A 16,242-nucleotide genomic window follows, 5' to 3' on the forward strand; every position below is an offset into this window, starting at 1 on the left:
CCCGCAAATGTTCCAACGCCTCTGAGGGGAAAGAGTTAATAGTATTGAACTGGAGGTGGAGTTGAGGAGAGGAGGCGGTGGGTTAATGTGCTGGAAACTGACACCACCGTGGCCTGAGAAAGACAGGAGTAAATAATTAATCATGGCTCAACCATAAAACACTGACATGTGCTGTAAACCCTGACTGGCTTGTGTGTGTGTGTGTGTGTGTGTGTGTGTGTGTGTGTGTGTGTGTGTGTGTGTGCGCGTGCGCGTGTACTTGCCACATTATGTTTTATTCAAGACTATATCAGAGATCTGTTTTCATGAAACCATTACATGTGTACTTTTAGAAATGAGTCATTAATATCTATTCTTGGATCTGTCTTTAGGTATTTTGCTGAATCCTGAGCTTAACATTTAGAAAACATTTTGGAAGCTTTGGAATCTTGACTTGTTTTTTAAATTATTTTTAATGGGGAGTCATTCACAGCTCTAAACAGCAGTTTGATCTCCCTGACATCTGTTTTGAAGTTTCAAATGAGGCTCTATTTAGTCAACAGAACCAGACTTGCTGCAATAATCTGTATATTCAGGAGCACCTTCACATTTTTAAAACAATTACAAGATTGAGGCAAATTTGGGATTCGGGGGCTACATAAATGAAAGTGACTTATATGAAAATGTCACAAAGTCAACTTGTAATTCAAGCATATTTTGAAATCCGTGATCGCAATCCTTTAATACAGTAATGCCACTCATATTTCTCCTTTTTGATTGGTTAACGCAGAATTCAGTGCTCATATGCGCTAAAAATCCTATAATCCTTGTACTTTAATCACTTCGGATGTGAAAATCCCACTGCAAAGGAAAAAAGAATAGTGGTGTCCCCACACTTTTCGTCTAACATTTAATATAACATGTTCATTGAATGCATCTTGATGATTGGTCATAATGTTCTGTGATACACAGGCCTCAGTATAAGGACACTGAACTGTAAGAAATATTATTAAAATTCTGACCAAGTCAAAAGTCAAAGACAAGGAGAGAGTTGCTCTGTGATATTTGATCAAAACCCCAGATGAGTGGAGAGAAACTTATTTATGTCTGCCCTAACTTCAACCATCATATTTTGGCATTCGGCCCCGTACCTCCTGTTGCCAGGCGGAAACACACACGGCCGGGAGCTGCACTCGGCCCCAAAGCTCTGACGGACTCATTTGATTCTCAAACAGCAAATTTGTTCTGTCTGTGACATGTCAGAGTCAGTGAACCCCCAATGAACTCCTCCAGGAGACGTGCAGGTGTCACTTGCACGGTGACACATTCCTTTTGTGAAGGCATGGAGGATGATGTGGTAAGAGTGTTGATTCTATTTCATGCTTTCAGATACACGTGTCTGAGAGAATCCACACAGGAAGTAAATAGCAAACTGGGAAACCTTTGGTTCTTGGGTTAGTTATTCATAGTTTAATAGATTACTGAAGACCCTGGGAGAGAGAGAGAGAGAGAGAGAGAGAGAGAGAAACAGAGAGAGCCTTGTACACTAGATGGCACCATAAACTCACTGACTACATGACTTGAATTTTAAACAGTTTCATATCCCCCTGATTTAATATCTTTCTTCTTCCCTCTTTTTTTCTCCTCATAAAGTAATATAAACTTTTGTTCAATATTTCAAGTTTTGGCACACAAACCCACTCGGCATACTAACACTGTCTTACACAAGAAGCTGCCATTTATGGATTTAGTGCAACATACTGCAGTATTGGTTCAAATATATATTGGACCATCAGTCGTGGGGGAGGTTTCCAGGCCCTCTTCCTAAATAGAAATATAAAAAAATACTAAATTACAAGTCAAAAGTATTGAATTGGGAAGCGTAATGTATGGTATTTCTCTCCAAAATGCAGTGGATTCCCCCAAATGATACTTTAGCACAGTGCTGAAGTAAATGTACTTTGTTACTTTCCCCCGCTGCAGACCATTAGCAGCTCGCTGTCCATTCTGCTGACACGGTGGATCTTTGCACAGCATAATTACAGCTGGAACAATCAAGCAGCAGATGGATGAAATGCATCAAAAGAAGGAAAAACAACATTGACATACAAAAAAATCATACTTAAAATCTTGAAATATGTATTAAAAAATGTTTTTTCACTGCCACGATTGACTTTGGTCAAGTCACCTGCTTACGAAAGCGTCATCGGACCAAAAGTCCCACAATGTTCTTTCGACTTCGGAGTAACTGAGCAGCTCTGAATAAATCCCCATCACAGCTTATGGATAAAATCCTGTGGAGAAAGAGCATTAACATAATGAAAAATTCCCAACAAGGAAAAACTTTAAAAGCTGTAATGTCACTGCAGCACACAGCATAAAGGTCATGGGCGAGTTATGATGAATCAAGCTCAGACTTACTGGCCACAGAGTCTCAGAGGCTTTTATATAAAAGATCTACAGTATATTGCCATCATTAACTGGGTAGCAGTCTCCAGACTGCTTCACCCAAACTGGCTTTGTTAATGCACTGGTATACCCCTCATATTAAAGCACTGACTCAGTGCTGCAGTGTAATAAAACATCCTTTTAATCCCCAAATGCATTCATGTAAGCCAGTGTGTACACCGTCATCACCATAAAACCGGGAAATAAAAAACATATGAAGCTCCCAGAATCGCCACAATCATCATCGGATGTAACACAGCAACGAGCATAAATGACTGCAATAAGAACCCACACCACAGCTGCAATGCTATTTACAGCCAAAGGGTTGCCACCGGTGACATTTAGTGTGCACGCTGAATACAAAAGTGTGGTGCTCAGCAATCAGTCTAGCTCACGTGCGAGAAGTGATTGTTTTGTATTGACTTTTCCCGAGCTCTCGTCTCCATCTCTGCAGGAGTACTTAACAATCTACTTTACTATTCTAGCGTTCCAGTGGAGACCGAGAGCCCCAGCTATTTTTTGCTGCAGACACGTCTCACGCCATCTCCCTCACCCATCTTCTATTAAAGCTTCCAGCGCCTGGGACTTTGAGAAGTCTTAGCTCAAATCCCACTTAATGCTTGTGTGAGAATGCTCATCACACACTCACTTTATGAACACGGCAAAGAGTTTTCTCACTCCTGTCTGTGTCTGTCTGTGTCTCTCTGTGTGTGTGTGTTTGTGTACGTGTGTGAGTTAAATTTTTCCCCCACGCAGGCCCACTCATGCATGCTCATAAATATGTTGTTTAATTACGTGTGTGTGTGCATGTGCATCACATTGAGATTAAAATGTATTTTTACTGCCAAGCATGGTTTAATGAGACATACCCTAATATCAGCAGGTCTGTGTTGTGGTCTGCGTCACACACACACACACACACACACACACACGCACACGCACACGCACACGCACGCACGCACACACACACACACACACACACACACACACACACACACACACACACACACACGCACACACACACACACAAACAAGCACACAAACCCCAGCTAGGGCCATCATTCTGTCATCTCTGCTGCTGGAGAGCTGTTCTACAGGGAGCCTTTAGGCTGACTTATGGCCGTGCACACATTACATTATACAGTATAGGTCTGTAATGTGTTGCTGAGCAAGGAAATATTAAGCCCAAGAGAGGGGGGGAAACAATGTTCTGATGTGATACTGATTGCTATGCATGCCGGGGAGATCCAGTTTAGAATTTGCATCCTCGATGGAGGCTGGAGGAGAAAACAAAAGGGATAGAGACAAAAATGTAAACTCTTAGCTAGAAAATCTGATGTGTTGAAAGAGCAAAAGGATTTGATATACCAATCACATATTATTACACTTTAATTAAACACTGCTAAAAAAGTTAGCCACAGGCTAAACAGATTATTTTCAAATGAATGTGCAATCAGACTGCGATCTCTCTCTCTCTCTCTCTCTCTCTCTCTCTCTCTCTCTCTCTCTCTCTCTCAGGCTGGATTCTGAATACAGAGCAGAGGGCATGCGCGCTGAACAGGGGGAGGAGGTCTATCACAGACTGTTTCTGATGTTTGTGTTGACTCAATTATGGTGCAGAACTCTCATTTTCTAGTCGCCTGTTCTTGAGAAAAGGAGGAAAAGTGAGGAGTTGTTTTTCTCTCTCTCTCTCTCTCTCTCTCTCACTCTCTCCAACATTTACAGACTATGAATTGACGATGTTGTTGTTTTGGAGTTTTTAGTTTCTTACAGGGGCAGTTATTATTTATTAGCATTATTATTAGATTTTTTTTCTAACAATCGATCGCCCCCGCCGCCACCCTGAAGTTCATTGTTATTATCTTGGCCGCCGGGATGGTGGCCTTCATGGGAGCGGTAATCTGCATCATCGCAGCCGTCCACACCGGTTCCTCCAGGGCTGCCGCGGCACAACAGCAACCGGCTACCGACAACCACTCGCTGTATCCGGACGCGCGGGCGCACAGCCCCGCTGCAGCGGGCTCGGTGGCCCGGGCCGCATCTTTGGGCGCTCTCCATGGTTCTGAAACCCCTGATTCAGAAGCACCGACCTTCAACATCGGGCTCAACGGGATGGACGGGGTCACCGGACTCACGGGTCACGACCCAACGGTCAGTCGACTCATTTGCACGCCGATCCCCGCCGGAGAGTGCAACCCGAAAAACTTTCAGCAACAAGCGGAGGACCCGTCGCTGTACGCGGGGGAAGACTGGGGCTTCCTCCGCACCACCGCGGAAGAGCTCCGGCAGACCGTTCTGCAGCAAAAGGACCAAATCTTGACGGACCAGCGGACCATCAGGGATCTGACGGGGAAACTATCCGAGTGCGAGAAGGGGCTGGACGGCGGGGGCAGCCGCGCGGACAGACGCGGGAGCGCCGCGGGGCTGTGGGGGGGCAAAAGCACGGCGGAGGAGACGCACCTGGAGCGGATCATGGTGCGGGACAGCCCGGGTTCGACGACCGACGGCGTACACTTGCTCACCGTTCGGGCTGTAGATGAGCTGGAGCAGGCTATCACTCAGCTCAAAGACCGCATAGAGAAACTGGAGGTAGGTAGTGGGAAGAAAATTACCCCTCCACATAAATCATATACCTGAGTTTGTGGTCCCACATGATGGGATTTTGAGGCCATAAAGAAATATCTCCAAATAGTGTCACCTAGAATGATGTTTCATGGCCTGAGAACAGCGTTGAAAATGAATGCAGCCTACTATAACTCACACTCTAGCTATTTTGCTGTAATAAGTGATGTTCAGAGTTGACATCCATATCTATTATTGCCTTTTCTCCCCTCTTATGGTCCCTTTTAGGATTCCTGGGTATGCATGAGTGGTTTATGAAAGCCATGGGTTTCAATATTGAATGAGAACAAGTGAGTTATCCAAAATCTTTTGTGTGTGATATTGGATATTGGCAGCCAGATAAATATATATACTACTCTATATTTTACCTGCATACTTATAACATAACCAATTAATCACGTGCATTGATTTGAAATTATATCAACGTTAATTGCTGATAACGTCAACATTTAGTGATTTCTTATATTCATAACTTTCCATCTGTTTATGTCATTAATAATGCATGAATTGATTGCATTGGCGCGGAGGATGCTCATTTCTCACGCCAAGTAAACAGATTGAGATTTTAAGTTAAACGAAGGGGAGAGAGGAGATGTGAGGAAAAAAGGGGGGAGGAGATAAAAGAAGCAGGAGGAGGAGGAGGTGGAGGAGAGAGTATAGCAGAGTAACATGAAAACGTGCTCTCATCTGACCAGAATCCGATGATGTGAACACTCATTTTTGGCTAAAGAAATGCCACACATAATTTATGAGTTGCCTATATTTGTAGAAAGCGCAGACCTAACATGATTCTCTGAGGTGTAGTACTCCTCACTCTGTGCCGGCGTATGTAGGACATGTCTGTATGGGTCATTTTCTTTGTGGATTATAAACACTTTGCTTGTTATTCAATATGGCCACTGACAGATGGAGCCCTCCAGGATGCAAAGGACTAATCTCCATGTTTCACACTTTCAGGAACACATTTCCTTCTGACAGAATGAGATCTGAATGTATATTTCACACATCTTTGTAGTTCAACCCCAACACTGTAGCGTGTGAGTCTTTAGCCAACCGAGACACGTCTCCGAGTACAGGAGCTATACATGGCCCACTGCAGTAGCACACTGTGGCGTTTACATCAGACGCTATGGTGAATATTAAAGAAGAGCACTCATCTGGGATTACTCGGCAGGGCAAATAATATTCCAAATCGCATATGTTTTATTTTTATTTTCAGCACGTACTGCAGCTGCAATTTCAAAGTATACGTACTGTTGCATGTATGTGATCAGTTGAGACGCACTACTTCCTCATAATGTTGCACCTTGAACTTTGACCCTCTTCCTCGTATATCCACTGCACAGAGGATATAGCCATAAAGATATGCTGGCTCGCATACTGTAAAAAGCGACCGGATGCAGGAGAACATATTGGTATTTCTGGCATATTGCATTTGTCATAGGTATTGGGACATACTAAATATTGTCTTGTGGCATACTAAATGGTATGGTTGTATTGGCGTTGTAACGCACAGTATGTTACATTCCTATAAACGTTAGCATTCAAGACCAGACCACTTCAATTCAATTCAGTTTATTTTGTATAGCCCAATATCACAAATTACAAATTTGCCTCAGAGGGCTTTACAATCTGTACATATACAACATTGGGCAGACTTGAAGCACACAAGGAGATATGGCTGCAAATGGTGTGAATGTACAGTTATTGGAATGTTTTTCCATTTCTATCAGTACACTTATGGTACCACAGTTTCTAAGAGCAGTTTGAGCAATTGTGAATTATTTCCGCCCTGCAACATCAGTACGATTTCCATCATAACCAGCAGCTCATTGATAGTAAGTACTCTGTAATATCGCACTGATCCCGCTCCAGTGTGGAGTTCCTCTGCACTGAGCTTTACCTTTCGTATTGGCTCTTGTTTTCATGCATATGCTTTGCATTGGGCACCATAAAGTTTTACATTTTTACATATCTAATTCTAAAATGATTCATTGATGCAATGCTCTGCCACCGTTTTGGCACTTTTAAAAATCTCAAATCAGACCAAAAGATCACAACCTACTACACCAGAACAGGCCATTAAAACATTGCTTTGAGCTGAACGCTAACATTAGCATGCTATCAGGTTCACAATGACAACGCTGACATGTTGATGTAAAACAGGTAATAACGTCATCATGTTCTCCGTCTCAGTTTACCCTGTAAACACGCTATACCGAATGTTTTTGTTCATAAAACCACAGTATTGCATATCAAAAGTTGGACCAGTTGATGGCGATAGATGAAAAGTTAAGGGGTCACCAAAGCTATACAAAAGATATCCGTACCAAATTTCATGACTAGATGGAGTTGCGTTTCTAGACCCTTTCAGATGCTCGCAGCTCCTGAGATACACGTGGCCCCTCGTATGGTGGCCCCTGCCAACAGTGTATGAATGGGTGTGTGAATGTGAATGCGTTTAATGGTGGTCGCTAAGACTAGAAACTCCCCCAGTAATTGTTTAACAACCTCGTCTGAATAGATGAATTCAGTGTGAAACTGTTACCTGCTACTGATGCTAGACAAAAGGGGGGTCACCAAAATCATCCTCTTGGTAACATGGATGTCTGCGCCATTTCATCGTAATCCATCTGAAAGTCGGTGAGACGGTGGACCAACATGGTTGTCAAGTTAGTGTGAGGTATACATAGGTATTTACACTGTTACATGTCTCAAGAACAATAAAGATGCCTGTTAAAAGTCCCCAGAAAGGAGATGTCATGACCGCACCTGAGACAGGGAGGATAAAACAAACGCTCCCGCCTGGAAATGAACCCCCCCTTCAGGTACATTTACTTCCACTCAGCAAGAGACTGCCTTCCCCCCTTTGCTCCCACTTTTTTAGACCATGATGTGTGCTTCCTGTGAATTTGTTCACTTCTTTCTCGCTTTGATTCACGTTACCGCACAATATCTGTTGAGGGGATTTTGATTTGCTAATGAGCCTGTTGTCCCTTTGCGGAGTTAAAACCACTCACGCCGAAGTGACCGAAGAATTAATAAGAGATCTTCCTTTGAAAATGAAACGGCTCTCCAGAAATTAAACGAGCTGACTACTTCTGCTTCTGTGCTCAAATCCATTAAGTCAAGTCCACTGCAGCACACATGTTGTACGTAATGAATTAAGGATTACATTGGAAATCCCATCCATCCTGACCATGCATCTTCTTTTCTTTTTTTTTAACACTTTATTTTGTCTTTTCACCACAGATAGAATACATATATATATATATACAGAAATGAAAAGCAAGTACAAATAACAAAAACAAATAAAGGGGGTCTGGTTTGCTCTGTCCACTCAAAAACTTGATAAATCCTGATAACCATTCAAGCATTCTTTTCTTGTGTTATCGTTGACGTGTAAACACTGTCCATTTCGCCCACTTCTCACGACATTGCTCCTCTTGAGCTCTTATTAAGACATTAGTTAACACATCCATATCATGTATATCAGTCACAATTTTCAACCATCCATCTTGTGATGGTGGTTCAATCATGTGCCATCTCTTAAAAAAAAATCAATACCTGCTCGTTAGAATGTTAAAATATTAAAATATGCAATAACGTCTCTTTTAAGCCATGACTTACATGCATGTGTTAACATTTCAGATTGTCACATAGAAGTTATCATATAGGGAGTAATTCTCCTCTATGGCTTTACTTTATCTCATAGCTCCATGTAAGCACTCAGCACCCTGAATGTATTCTGAATGAATTTTTCTGTGTGTATTTCTTCAGTAACACAATGCTCAGTGGATAGACTGGACCACGCAGGTTTCAGGAATCTAGCAGCGTCTGTATTTCTCACATTCCTTCCCTCGTTGTTTGGCTATTTATTTAAGTGAGCCGTTGTGCAAGGGAGCCCAGTAATTTCTTGTTGACTGAAACAGTTCATTATCTTGGTAGCCTTTTCTGAAATGCAATAATTTATTGCGGTATAGTTAATTAACTTTTTTTATGTTTTATTATTTAGCATGCATCTAAGTAATGCTGTAGAAGCATGCTAATTCTATGGAATAGCTAAAGTGTGAGATTCAATATAGGCTACAGGAAAAAGACACCCATCTTTTATTTAACATTTTTTATGAATGCTTTTTTGATTTCTTGGTAAGAGATATCAGAAGACTGATTCCACATCTGTCCATTCAGTATGCAACTACAGTCGACATTCAGTTAGCTTAGCTTAGCATAAAGACATGACAGAGCCAAAGGTGACAACATCCAAAAGTTTTTTTAATTAACCTGTTATACAGAAATGTTTGTATTCTGTACCAAAAAACAAGGTGTAAAACAACAATTAATTGCTTTTATAGGAGAAATTGTTGGGATTTTACTGGGGGTTATGTTCAGGGCTATTTCTTGGCTGGTTATCTAGCAACCTCATGGTGACTGCACCCAGCCAAGAAAAAGTCCTGAAAGCAATTAATTAAGGACTATTTCATTAAGGACTACATAATCGTGCAAACTGCAGCATCGTGACACCTTTATAAATGAGCCCTGTTGTATATCCAGCAGTGAAGTAATATCAATAACCTTCCCTTACATAGGCACGCAACCAAGCTTTGTTGTAGCTATTGTCCTAGTAAATGCACTATTGCCTGAACTGTTGGTTTGTTTAAACATTGCAGCGACTGCAGAGTGTATTGTACAATATTTTCCTGTAAAACCACTCTGTGAACCAGTTCTCATCCACTGTCTCCCTGCAGTCAGACATCGGCCCATTTCCTCACAACCAGACAGACAGCAGCACCTCAGGGGCGCCAGAGGTAGGCGCTGTGTCGGGCGGCCCTGAAAGGTTGGCGGACCCCGGGCACAGAGCCGGTGCCGACAGGCCCTGGAGGATGGAAGACTTGGAGGGGGAGCTGGAGAAGAAGGTGGAGCTGCTGGAGAAAGAGAGAAAAACCCTGAGGCTGGAAACGGAGAAGCACAGGCAGGAAATCGACCAGGGCATCAATAAACTTCACCACCGACTCTCAGGGCTGGAGGGAGGTTGGTATCAGGGGAAGAAAAGAAGGAAATTATGTGTAAATGAAAATATAATAAATAGGTATATAAAAGGAAGTGAGAAATTGTGAGTGACTGTAATGAACCACTTGCAGAATGACTCAAGTCACTAATGAGAAATGAGAAATAATTTACTTTAAAAGTTATGTTTAATTTGTGTGTTGCTCTTAATCAAATCAGGCCATGGGGTTTCTTCAAGATGAATAAATGATGTTTAAAAAAAAGAAGAAAGAAATCTATGCCCTGCCTAAACATGTCAGATCACATGAAGAAGTGGGAGTTTCAGTCTATGAGAAAAGCAGGAAATCCATTTGATCGTCATTCCAGATCGATGATTTAATTGATTCCTCGATTTTGTTTCCGGGTTTGTGCTCTCAGGCGTTTCAGGGCATTCCTTCCCAGAGGGCTACAGGCTGTCCTTCCCAACTCGGACCAACTACATGTACGCTGTTGTGAAGCACTCCGTCCCGGCTCTGCGGGCCTTCACCGCCTGCCTGTGGCTGCGGCCCGCGGAGGGAGGGATCGGGACGCCTCTGTCTTACGCTGTTTCCGAGCAGCCCAACGAACTGGTGCTGCTGCAAGGCCTGCACACCCCCACCGAGCTGCTCATCAACGGCAAGGTATACACGCTGCCAGTCCAAGAGACCAAGCCTCCACTGTGTGTCTGAAACTGACCTGTCCTCTGATTGGGTGATATTCCCGAGGAGATTTATGTCACGTTATTATTATGTTATGTTTGTGGCTTGCATTTCAAACTATTTATTGATATGTATTATTGAGTCGACCCAAACCTTTTAGAATCTTTGGAGAGCACACCATCATGAGTTCAATGAATTCAGTGGTATATAGAAACTGTATACATTGACATACACTTGTATTTTTAATAAATGTTAATTATTGACAATCATTTTGCGATATATTTTACTCCATAATGCAAGTTTAAATTGCTCTATCTCAATTATTGCTGAATAAAAAGATCAAGATGTACATGCATTATTACCTATTACTAAGTAAATATACTCTCTCCCATCAATTACAGATTTTAACACACATTTTATAATCTGTGTCAATATGATTTTTTTATGTAATGGTACAGCCAATATGTTAGTGCCTTTTGAATAATAAACATGCAGGATAAAAAACAAATGTCAAACAGAGAGTGCTACCTGTTAATAACGTTGCTGTAAGACACAGTAACTAGATCCAAGAGCCGAACGCACTAATCTGGAATAGATTCGGAAGACTCGACTCAATGATTTGTTTATTATCACCCACAACCGCTTTGTAGTATAGGCTCACCCACTTTGTGAAAATGTTACCAGTATCACTGCGCTGTATATGAACAGCATTATGGTCTTGATTAGAATCTTTAACGTCTCCTACAGAAGTTATGTGTGTGTATTAGTATGCAAATAAGTCGAACACGTCAAGCGAAAGAAGCCATTTAGCAGACAAGCTAAATGGCCTCATTCACACAATAATGCACCACCTCGACAGCACTGCTGGGTGGTGTGGTGCGGTGCAGGTACTGGTGTAATTCAATGAAGTCATTATGGTAATAGATGCCTGGAGGGTTGTTTGATGTGTCCTTGGAGGTGGCAGGATGTCTTTGGGACTTAGGGAACACTGCACCACAGCCAACAGAGAGAACAGGGGAGAAATAAGATCACAGTGGGACGTCCTACAGCGGTAGAGCTGCATCCTCTCTCGCCTCCAAATGTGTGGTGTGGAAACCATCGACTTCTCCTGAATTGCCCTTTTTGCCCTCCGCCGTCGCTAGGTGGCACAGTTGCCACTCAACCTCTCCAGAGGCAGCTGGCAGCACATCTGCGTAAGCTGGAGCCAGAAGGGAGGAGCCTGGCAGGCTTACCAGGGGGGAAAGCTGCGGGGCGAGGGCCACGCGCTGGCGGCCGGACATCACATCCGACCTGGAGGAGCGCTCATTCTAGGGCAGGAGCAGGTGAGTGCATGAATGAAGGAGTGAAGGACTAAAGGAATGAAGGGTTCACTGCTTAGACGCATGTAAGGCTTACTCCAAAATAAATCTAATTTGGAACAGCCTTCAGGCTTCTGCTGACTACAGCATTGCGAGCTAATTTCAGTTTGGTTTTGAGTATACTGCGTGGTATATAAGTGGTGTTGTAGTGTTATGTGAATAAGGTGTGCGTCTGCATAATGGTGAGAAGCACCTCAGTTAACAGCCTCGGGGGCCCTCATCCAGATCCCGGAGAAGCCCTCTCTTGTTCAGTTGTCCTGCATTACAACTTCTTGATCTTACCCATTAGCCAGTTCACAGTCCTGCCCAAGGGAGCAAAACAGTCGAAGCGGAGCCTTTTTGTGTTTGGAAGTCAAATGTGTTTTTGTCTTCAATCACAGCCTCTCTGTCACTTCCCTCCTCTGTCTCTCCAGGATTCCCTGGGTGGAGGGTTTGACTCATCCCAGGCCCTGGTTGGGGAGTTGTCCCAGGTTGGTCTTTGGGACCGGGTCCTGTCGGCCAACCAGGTGGCCAGCTTGGCCCGCTGTGGCCGAGTAACCCAGGGCAGTGTGGCCCCCTGGAGCGAGAACGGAGTTGAGGTTTACGGTGGAGCAACCAAGGACCCCGGAGAGCCTTGTAGTAAACACAACAGGAGTTCTCAATGACCGATGGGGGAAAGGGAAGTGACGGAAAGAAGGGTGGGGTAAAGTTGTAGCCCTTTCAAGAAGGTAGGATTCTGCCGATTTATTAGCACTGGTACAGGATCTTTTTTTTTTTTTTAAACATCTCTATGTGGCATGGAATGACAAGTTTGTAAAAAAAAAAGGAAAATTAATGGTATGCATATATATATGACGTGAGTACTCGAGGGTTTGCAGTCACTTTACCACACTTCTAATCAACGCCATCATGGAGGCCCTGTAGAAATTTGTACAATACAAGATGAGATTCCTCATAAATATAGCTGATTAAATTTGTAACCCGATTCAGGCCACACTAAACTATTTTGTCTTTGGGCCAAGCAAATGTAATCAACTAATGTACATATTAACTACGTGAATACGAGTAAGCCATTGAACCTTCTGCTGGTTATTAATTTGTGAGCGAACGCTTAAGCATATGTCAGCTGACCAAAAGTAGTATCATTAGCTATCTAACAAACAGTTTTTAACCTTTTTAAAAGGAATTGTTAAGCATTTTGGAAAATATATCCATTCGCTTTTTGCTCATTTCTGTACAGTAAATCAGCAGCGAGTTTACTTAGCTGGGCATGAAGACTAAAAATGTAAGCGTGGCTCCGTCCAAAGGTAACGAGATCTACCTATTTATTTTATTTTTTATATATATTTTATTTTACTGGGACAATGCACACCAATCAACAGTAAAACTGTAAGTGAGCCAGAGAGGCTAATTTTCATCTGATGTCCCTAGCCAGATTTGTTTGAAGGTGGCCAGAAGTTACAAAATGTCCAATAACATAATGCAACTAAAATTCACAGACAGTGACGTTTGGAAAAAAACAATTCACATATAAGCAAAAGAGAGGTGTACCTACAGTATGAGCACATATATATCACTGAGGCACATAACATACAGCAACACTGAACAAGAAAAATGCACATAAACACCAAACAAGCATGACAGACGGCACATTAATGCTTCACATCCGATTGGCAAAAAGCCGCTCCTTAAGGCAATGTTTGAATGTTTTGTACGTGTTCTTTTCTACCAGCTCACCAATTAACATGTTATATCCTGTTTGAGCACAAATATTTCTTTAAATTAGTCATTTTGAGACTTTTTGTAAAAATATGTTAATTTGTGAGCTTTAGGCGAAATATGTTTCGTTTGGACAAAGCTATGCTGTCTTTTTGCCCGGCCCTCCTGGCGTGCATAGCTATATGTGAGCTTTTTACCAAATGCTCAAGAAAAGACTCTCAAGAACGCAAACAAGTGTATCTCCCGAAATTTTGAACTGAAATCTTGTATCGGATAAGAGGAGCTGTAAAAAAAACGTGCAAACATGACCACTATCTATTCATTCTTTTGAGAGGGCCCAGGCTTTGGAGAACTTCAACGAGTCGCTTGTGGTTGACCTCCATTATGGCTGCCAGACGTTGTGTAAAACCTCTGAAATCCCTCCGTGAGTGCAGCGGGGTCGGGGTAGAGCTAATTAAGAGCTGTGACAGCTTTGGAGTTGGGAGTCAAGGTAAGGTGATGAAAAGTGTTGGAGAAAGTGGTGTGAATATTAAGTAGTAGATGGCACCAAGGGTAGATGATGAAAGAGAAGGGAAAGGAGTAGGAGGGGGATGGATTGGGCACTTTTAAGGAGTGATGCCACATTGTTTTCACCTCTGCATGATGTATTCACATACCTGTAATGTCTTGCCACTGCACAGTGCCTCCTGCATCATGGCTGGTAAGTGGCTGTTTATGCGTTTGTCTATAAAGGCCCTAAGCGTCTCCAAATAAGTTATTGAACAAATCTAAAACAAGTCTTATTCACGAATGAATTCAACACCGCTAGCAGAATGTTACTCTTTTTTTTTTTTAAGGGCGCTGCATATATATATTTCTGAAAAGCCTTTACCCCATTTATGTAATTATGTGCACTCTTTATGTTCTTTGAAAACATGTTAAATCGAGATTACGATACAGCGACCAACGTGGAGAATATATTCACCCCAATTTTATACATGCAGCCACTCAATAATGCGGTTCGACGAATGAACAACCTGCAACCTCCAACTCTTCCAACCTTCCGACATTCCATGCATGAGTTGTACTGTATGTTTGTTACACGCCAAGGTGCATCCTGTATGTTTCTGAAAATCCATTCACTGTTGTGTTGAGACATAACGTTAAATACAGATTGTCCATTTCACCATTTCTAAAATAACTGGCTCTCCCCAGCACACACAAAAAAAATATCCTTCGTGGAAAGTGCCTGTCCGGGTGTTTGAACCCATGTAAACAAATCATTTAATTTAACGTCCTGATGGAAAATTCCCACTGCGAGATATTCTGAACTAATTAAGCATCAGTGATTCTGTGAACTCCCTGGTGGATTTTTAAGATTTAGACGGTTTGATGAAACATTTGAAAACACAGGACTTCTTTGCAGTGCCGCCAAACTGATGCTAAATCAGGTCAAAATCCTCTTGCTGTGCCTAATAGTGTCTTTGATGATGTCTGTTATTACAAATATTATGCCTGTTGTCGGTTCAGCTTGTTTCAGAGCATTTTTTGTCTTTTTGATAGTTGTGTGGCATTATTCTCTTTACAGTTATTGGAATTCAAGACTTTTGGCAGTGTTTTCTTACATCAGCTTTTTATTTTTTTTCACTGTATGCATATGTGTCTAGTTTGTATAAATACTGTATGTCCACGTCTTGTATGGTGTTGTATTGTTCTGCATATTTGCTGTGTACAAAACTCTTTAATAAAGTCCTTTTCAGATCTAAAGAATGTGATTATTTTCATAGTACCTTATACCGGGTCAGCTTCAGAGAAGAAGTGTTAACTCAGTCTATTTGTGACTCTCTCCACTCTCTTATTCAAGGACACACACACACACACACACACACACACACACACACACACACACACACACACACACACACCTGTGATAAAAGGGCAGCAGCAACAATACCTGCTGGGAGAGCCTCCGACACCAAAAATATTTGATGGAAAAAGATATATAAAGGTATTTCTTTGCTGTCCTCGTTCATTCTCCTCCCAGGCAAATAAAAGGAGAGAGTTTGAAGGAGAAAAGCCCGGAGCCATCTCCCTTGGGTGCAGCAGGTGCAGATGTAAGGTAAGAGTAAATTGAGGATTTGGGAGAGCCAGTGAGTCATCTGTTGTGTGTCAGAGCTCCTTATCGAGATGTGAAAAAAAAAAACTGTTTCTATTTCAGTAGCCATGTGTTTTAGAGGCATAATGGGTTCAAGACCTCACATTCAGTGAAAGTCTAAAATGGACAGCACGATACATTTAGTACAACGAGAACACATTAAGCACAGAGTAGATAGAACAGACTCTAACAGTGACTCATTCATTCATTCATTCATGACACAGTCGAAAATAAACTGTCATTTAATTAAAGAAATAGTTTGACATTTGTAAAAAATAAGTTTTCTTACGCCTTCTTGCTGAGAGCTACAGCGACCAGC

General features: G+C 42.2%; 1 protein-coding gene across 1 annotated transcript; it reads left to right on the top strand.

Moving 5' to 3' along the window:
• The first annotated feature begins 3,948 nt into the window (after positions 1 to 3,948).
• Positions 3,949 to 15,532, top strand: cbx6b (chromobox homolog 6b). Its single transcript, XM_034539840.1, has 5 exons — positions 3,949 to 5,016; positions 9,798 to 10,080; positions 10,474 to 10,715; positions 11,876 to 12,055; positions 12,505 to 15,532. Exons 1-5 carry the CDS (start codon positions 4,303 to 4,305, stop codon positions 12,733 to 12,735), a joined length of 1,650 nt encoding a protein of 549 aa, XP_034395731.1. The 5' UTR covers positions 3,949 to 4,302; the 3' UTR covers positions 12,736 to 15,532.
• The last annotated feature ends 710 nt before the right edge of the window (positions 15,533 to 16,242 follow it).

Source organism: Cyclopterus lumpus, chromosome 8 (assembly GCF_009769545.1).
Source record: "Cyclopterus lumpus isolate fCycLum1 chromosome 8, fCycLum1.pri, whole genome shotgun sequence".
NCBI lineage: Eukaryota > Metazoa > Chordata > Actinopteri > Perciformes > Cyclopteridae > Cyclopterus > Cyclopterus lumpus.

What these genes read in the sequence shown, in the direction of transcription:
- cbx6b (XM_034539840.1), top strand. Translation starts at nt 4,303, where the DNA reads ATGGTGGCCTTCATGGGAGCGGTAATCTGCATCATCGCAGCCGTCCAC. An exon ending in ACTCTCAGGGCTGGAGGGAG is followed by an intron (nt 10,081 to 10,473) that starts GTTGGTATCAGG and finishes TTGTGCTCTCAG; the next exon opens with GCGTTTCAGGGCATTCCTTC. An exon ending in TCATTCTAGGGCAGGAGCAG is followed by an intron (nt 12,056 to 12,504) that starts GTGAGTGCATGA and finishes CTGTCTCTCCAG; the next exon opens with GATTCCCTGGGTGGAGGGTT.